This window comes from Cariama cristata, unplaced genomic scaffold (assembly GCF_000690535.1).
Source record: "Cariama cristata isolate BGI_N322 unplaced genomic scaffold, ASM69053v1 scaffold30614, whole genome shotgun sequence".
NCBI classification, from domain to species: domain Eukaryota; kingdom Metazoa; phylum Chordata; class Aves; order Cariamiformes; family Cariamidae; genus Cariama; species Cariama cristata.
In genome coordinates this window covers 1-6,121 of record NW_009613964.1, presented here as the reverse complement: position 1 = coordinate 6,121, position 6,121 = coordinate 1, and the positions used below count along the sequence as shown (strand labels likewise).

The following is a 6,121-nucleotide window of genomic DNA, read 5'->3' as shown; positions in this document are numbered from 1 at the left end:
CAGAGCGTTTCACATCCCCACAGGGGTTTGTGAGCCACTTGTGCTGTGAAATAACCCTCTGGCTGCAGCTAGGACATCTGGTGGGTTTTTGGCACCAGGCGCTTCCTGGCCTTGGGCTTACGGCGGCTGCTGCCTGGTTTGTTCTCACTTTGTCTTGCCATTTGCAGGTCTGTAGTGAGCAGAAGCTGTACTGCAAGGAGTGGCGGAGGAGGAAGCGAATGGTAACGGTTGTGCCATTGAACGGGGCTGGATGGGGAGGGCAGCACTGGGGAGGTGGCGGTGACAGTCCTGCAGTGACACTTGCGCTGTGACAGGGGCGTGGGGTCTGCTGGGCAGCTCAGGGAGCAGCCCCTGTTAGAGCTGAGCACCTTCCCGGTGCTGCGGTGCCGGTTGAGGAGACCTCAGGAGAACACTGTAGCTGTGGAGCAGCCGGCCACACTTGGTGCTGCCCCTGGAGCTGTGCAGGTTTGGGGAAGCCTCGTGGGTACCAAGACAGTCCCCTGGGAACAGGCTGTGTCACTGCAGTGCCCAAATATGTGAGTCCCTGCAGAGTTCTGCCTGTCCTCGGGAAACAAACCAGACTCTCCTTGCATTAGAGAGCGAGCTGCTCCCACTGCGTCCCCCGAGCTGCGCTGGCTTGTGACGCCTCTATGGGGGACAGTCCCCGAGAGCTGTAGCGGGGCTGCCTGGTGCTGGCAGCTTGGCGTGGCCACCCCGCAGCTCTCATGGTATCCCTGTCTCGCCAGGCGACTGAGCTGCTGGAGGCCATCCTGGAGGGGTACCCCAAAAGCAAGAAACAATTCTTTGTAAGTACTGAGGCTGGGCTCTGCCCCACAGCCCCAGGGTGGTGGTCGCTCTGCCTGTGCTGCTGGGCCAGGGCAGCTGCGCTGCTGAGACGCTCTGTGCTTGTACAGGAGGAGGTTGGGATAGAGACGGATGAGGACCATAACGTCACGTTGCCGGCAGCCGTGTGAGGCACTGAGGGAGTCTTTGCCCCAGGGAGAAGGAGGTGCTGTGGAGCTGATGCTGAAACTCAGCTGTTGCGTTGGTTTTTTTTCCTCTTTTTGCTCGGGCTCATCCTGGATATTTATATCCGTTTGTTTTAAAATGCTTTGCAGCTGGAAGGGTGGTTGGAGCGAATGACTTTGGACTGGGCCCTCTCACTGTCTCACTTGCAGAGGGAATGTAATTTCTTCCTGCCGTCCAGTGTAGTGAGCTGTCGGGGTCGGGTGTCCTCACAGGCTGTGCAGGGGAGGGTATAAGTACGCTGTAGTAGAGTCCCTCGTGTTCCTGTAAGAAAAGGAACCGAGTGCCCGAGGCAGGCAAGTGAAGCAGTGACTGTTACAGCTGCAGAGCTCTTGTATTTCAGCTGCTTTCCGCAGCATGACCAAGTGGTACACAAGAATACGATCCATTAAACACCAGGCTTTTGGTTCAGCGGTGCTTTGCTGTGGTGGTGTTCTCTCTTCAAAGGGTGTGGAGGCAGGGTTTGGGCTTTGGGTTGCAGCAGCTCTGAGAGGGGTGGGGAAGGCAAGAGCAAGGAGAGGGTAACCTGAACCACAGCAGCTGGGCTTTCAGGAACTACCTGTCTGTCTCTGACCAGCTCTAGGGGAAGGCTCCAGGAATGCAGCAACAGAAACAAAAGCAAAATCATCAAAACATTCAGCAAAATTTATTTAATTACTTTTCACAATAGAAAAATATGTTGCTTTCACATGTGAGGTCTGTAAAACTCCACATCCTCCCAAGGCAGGAGGCAGCTTCTGGCAGAGCATCTCCAGGGGTTCAGTCTGTGCCCCTTAGTCAGCCACAGAGCCCTAACCCACTCACCCACGAGAGAGGCTTTTCTTCATCACAAAGCAACATCTTCCAGGTGAGATGCAGCTGACCCTGTGCATGCTTTAGCGGTGGTGTGCATCACTGTGGGGTTTGACTCTGGGGCTTCCCTTGCATTGCATTGAAAAGGGGACCCAAGGGCAGGGCTTCAAGAATAATTCTGTGTGTAAATCACCCCCCAGCCCCCTAAAGGGGTTCTCTGCCACTAAATGTGGGTAGAAGCAGTAGCTTAAACATTCTCATGCTGCAGTGTTCAAACCACACAACCTGGAGCTGAGTGCTACCTCATCAACAGTGGAAAAACTGTAAAATAAATATCCACTACTGCTGCAGTGGGAGCACAAGTGTGATTAACAGAGAACAAATCCTGCTGCCGGCATCACCATGCTGGAGGAGCCCCAGTACAAGTGCTCTGTGGTGAACAACCATCGCTTGGGCAGTGGCTATGCCATACTGCGAAGCATCGGTGTTGGCCAGAGCCATGACCTGTACTGACAGCAGCAGCACGTGACAGGTTAAAAAGTGTCCCAGAGAGCATCTGTCTGCAAAGCTGGCACTGATAATGCTTCAAGATGATTTCAGTGATTTATAAAAACAAAAATAAAAGCAAATCAAGGCTGGATATATGTGTGTGTATGTAGAAGTTCTAAGGCGGAGCAGCGAGAGCTTGTGGCAGTGCTGTGCTACAGCTACTGAACTATTTTCCTGTTCAGTACAGCCACATCAAAACTCAGAGACAGAAGCCAGCCATCTTTCAGCACTCACCAGCAGGAGCAGGAAAAGCCTGCACAGAAAGCTCACTCCCATTTCTCCTTCAGGGGAACTACGGCTACAGCAGAAGAGGTCAGGTTTTAGCAAGCCCCCCGGGCGATGCCACCAGCTCTGCTCCAGGGAGGTCAGGGCTGTGCCATGTAAGCATCTCCCTGGCAGCGATGGGCTCATCCTTCAGCTCTGCCGGGCTTCCCCAAAGCATCTACACCACTTAACAAGACCTGCCCCATAACAGCTGCTTCAGAGGGAGGTGCGAGAAAGCCTGCAGTTAGGGGAGAGGCCTATTCCTAGTCTGTTTTAACAGAAACCAACAGTTTTTAGCATGCATTCTTGTTTCATTCCCCCTCCCCTGCAATCAGAAGGGGTTGTGTCAGAGGCCTGAGGTTACAGAGCAGATCTGCTCCGCAGTGGAGAGTCAGTGGCACAGGCAGATCCCAACCATCCCTGCCTGAGCTAAAGACTCGCTGGCACCTGAAAAGACCTCTACTCAGTACACTTTTTAATTTTTTTTTGTCCCCTTTGCAAAGTCCCTACAAATATTTGGTAATATCGACCGTGGAGCTGAGCTGTCTGCACAGCCTCGTTTTGGTTTCATAGTTAATACAATAAATAATTCAGAGAAGCTTTAAAAACAGCCACGAGGGAGACGGCCCAGCCCTTCCTGGTGCCCATCACCCAGGCCCCGAGGCAGGACATGCCCCGTCCCCGTGGATGTGGCGGCAGCCCCAGAGCCACTGGCGCTGCAGGGGGAAGGCTCAGTAGAGCTGACTCTTCAGTTGGTGCAGGACCCCAATCACAATGTCCCGCAGCGTCTGGGGCAGAGAGGAGATATGGTCAGTTGTTCCAGTGGGGGAACAGCCCATCACCAGTAAGCAACTCCCACTACAGTCTGGGGCATGTGCCCCGGGCATCCCCCCATAGGTCACAGCCCCGGGGCTGACACCTGCAGTGCCAAACACCACAACACCTGTACAGGGAACGCTCCCACCTCTGTTCCTGGGCCACGTTGTCTCAGGCAGCTGCAGCAGGGCAGGGACCTGGCTCTGCAACAGTGCCTGCCCCCCTCAGAGGTTTCTTAATCCCCAGGAAACCTTTAGGTGTCCTGAGGGTGTGATGGGGAACAAGCAGGACCCTCCTTCTGAACTCTGTTTCACCCTGGCCAGCTTTCAGCACCAAACCAGTTCAGCAGCTGGAGTGGGAGAGGCTGGAGCTCAGGCACCATTTCCTGTCCCCCCCATGCCCTCACCCCGCCCTAGTCCAGCACTGGTCACACACTGCCCTTTTGGAAGCCCCAGGAAAGGGGATAGCCGCACCCAGTCCTGCACTGGGTGCAGATGTGCGCAGTGGTCTCTGCCCCGTTTCCCTCTGCCATCGCAACAGCCCACCTGTGGCTCCAGCGCTCACCTGAGGCTTGCAGTGCTCCTCAATCCAGCTGAAGACGCATGCTGAGAGCTCCTGAAAACTTGTTACTGAGATGGAGGCGTTAAAGGACTGGAACAGGGAATCCATAATGCCTTGGAAAACATTGAACTTCATCTCATCAGAGATGTGGTCCTTCCCCTTGTTCGGGTTGTCCTGATGAGCTTTCACAATCTGCTCATAGTTCCTGAAACAAACCAAGTGTCCCATGTTCAGCTGCATGGTGAGGCCCCCCCATGCCCAGCTTCTGCTCAGCTGTGTGGGCAGAGCTCACTGCCTGTCACTGGCCATTGAGAACCACTGCAGGGATGAGGAGGACCAAGAGTTTGCAGCAGATCCTGCAAGTAAATAAACACTGGGAAGCTGCAGTTGCTCCTGGAAGTGGGAGCAGATTCATTTTCTGACTCAGATCCACCTTCATACTAAACTCCACCAAGTGACTCAAGACAGACCCACACTAACAAGCCACTGGAGGAGAAACAATGACAGCAGGCAGGGACAGGTTTGGTGCCAGGCTGCCTGCAAAGCACTGAGCACATCCACAGAACCTTGCAAGGATGGGGGAAAAATGGCAGGAAGAGGGCAGTACCCTGACAGCTCTTCCCTTACACTTTCATGATCTTCAAGGCCATCACGTCTTTCCTGAGGGTAGAAACTTCCTCCTCTTGCTTCTTCTTTTCCTTGTGCAGGAACTGGATGTAGTCGATGGCTGAGCATGAAAACACAGACTGAGGATTTGAGAGCACACACAAGCCCCCGAGATCCCCACAGAAGGTGCCTGAGCCTGGGCAGCACCAGCTCCCGGCTGCCCTGATTCTCCTCAGGGAGGTGGGTGGGTAGAGGTGGCCAGCACCTGGGCTCCCCCAGAGCATCATCTCACCAGAAGGTCCCAAAGTGCTGAACCTCCATGCTCTAGCAAGGCATTTTGGGGGCTGATAGCACCCCCTTCCCTCCCTCCACCCTCAAGACTCACTTTTCTGGAGGACGACGGCCTTGCTCAGCTTCTGGAAGCCTATGGAGAAATCCTGCTGCTCGCAGGTAGGAACGATGGCCTGCAAGTCATCGTAGCCTTTCTGTGGGGAAGCAGAGCCACAGCACATGTATTTGGAGTTCAGCAGTGTGAGACTGGTTGTTTCAAAAGGTGTCAAATCCCAATTCCCACCACACAACCAGCCAGAGCCAAGGTGGCTCCCAGCACATTTGCGTCTGGGAGGGTAGATCCAGCACCAAAACAGCAAGGTACTAGGTGCCGCAGGGCCCCAGGAACCAGCAAGTCGCTGCACTCTGACAGCACATGCAGCCTCTCAGATTACCTTGATGGCGTCTCGCCTCTTCTGCTCCGCCTGGGTGCGCGCCCGCCTGCGCTGGTCCTTGTACGATTCCTTGTAGGGCTCCTGGTGATAATCGCTGTCCTCATCATCTATGTGGAGAGAATTCACATGAGTGTGAAGAAGCCTGACTGGTGAGCTCCTGAAGCACGGGGGGCAGAGGTGCACAGGGAGGGCGACAGCCTGAGGTACCAGCCAGGCCCTACGGGCTGCGGCCAGGCCCTGGACAGCCCCGTGCCCACAGGGCAGCAGTCAACTCCAGCAGCTTGGGCCAAGGACAAACGCTCCAAGGGGCCCTGCCAGCCCTTTCCCTTGCCTTGTGGAGCCAGGCAGGAGGAAGATGCCTGCAGCTCCCTTGGGAAGGCGTCAAAAGCTGACCGATGCCCTACTCCAAACACTGCTGGAAACCACAACGCCCTGATGCTGTTCCCCACCACCTGCCCTCCCTCCTAGGGGTGGGAACCCTGCCCAGCCAGCAAGAGAGGCAGCTGTGCTCACACCCTTGGCACTGGGGTGAGAGCTAGAAGCCCCGCTACGTGCTGGGCACCACAGTGAGCAGAAAGATACACAGTCACAGATGATAAACCCCACAGGCCTACCTGTGTTGGGGACAGAAGAGGCACTGGTGGAGCCAATACTGTTGGCTCGCGACACTATGCTTCCTTTTCTAGCGTTTTCCATAAAGAGAGCTGGAAGAAGAGGTTTCACAGAGTCAGTGACAAGCCCAGGGCGTGTGACCAGGCGCAGAGGGATGGGGTGGACGGGTC

At 55.2% G+C, this 6,121-nt stretch overlaps 2 protein-coding genes across 2 annotated transcripts in view; one reads left to right on the top strand and one right to left on the bottom strand.

Moving 5' to 3' along the window:
• PSMC3IP (PSMC3 interacting protein) overlaps window positions 1-974 on the top strand; it is a gene marked incomplete at its 5' end in the record, with an annotated part of 1,462 nt that extends 488 nt beyond the window's left edge. The window contains 3 exons of the mRNA XM_009699234.1: window positions 168-221; window positions 747-806; window positions 915-974. Coding sequence (XP_009697536.1) covers window positions 168-221; window positions 747-806; window positions 915-974 — 174 coding nt within the window. The remainder of the gene's footprint in view (window positions 1-167; window positions 222-746; window positions 807-914) is intronic.
• Window positions 975-3,362: 2,388 nt separating this feature from the next.
• On the bottom strand, window positions 3,363-6,035 carry MLX (MLX, MAX dimerization protein). The gene is made up of 6 exons (XM_009699233.1): window positions 5,954-6,035; window positions 5,340-5,485; window positions 5,000-5,099; window positions 4,636-4,735; window positions 4,012-4,213; window positions 3,363-3,419 (listed from the first exon to the last, which is right to left on the bottom strand). The coding sequence occupies exons 1-6, from the start codon at window positions 6,033-6,035 to the stop codon at window positions 3,363-3,365; spliced, it is 687 nt and encodes a 228-aa protein (XP_009697535.1).
• Between the last annotated feature and the right edge of the window lie 86 nt (window positions 6,036-6,121).

Bases quoted from the DNA above. Each gene is read 5' to 3' on its own strand.
- MLX (XM_009699233.1), bottom strand. From the start codon at position 6,035: ATGGAAAACGCTAGAAAAGGAAGCATAGTGTCGCGAGCCAACAGTATT. The intron at 5,486-5,953 runs GTAGGCCTGTGG...GGAGCTCACCAG, and splicing joins CTCTTCTGTCCCCAACACAG to TCAGGCTTCTTCACACTCAT. The intron at 5,100-5,339 runs GTAATCTGAGAG...GCTTCCCCACAG, and splicing joins AGAGGCGAGACGCCATCAAG to AAAGGCTACGATGACTTGCA.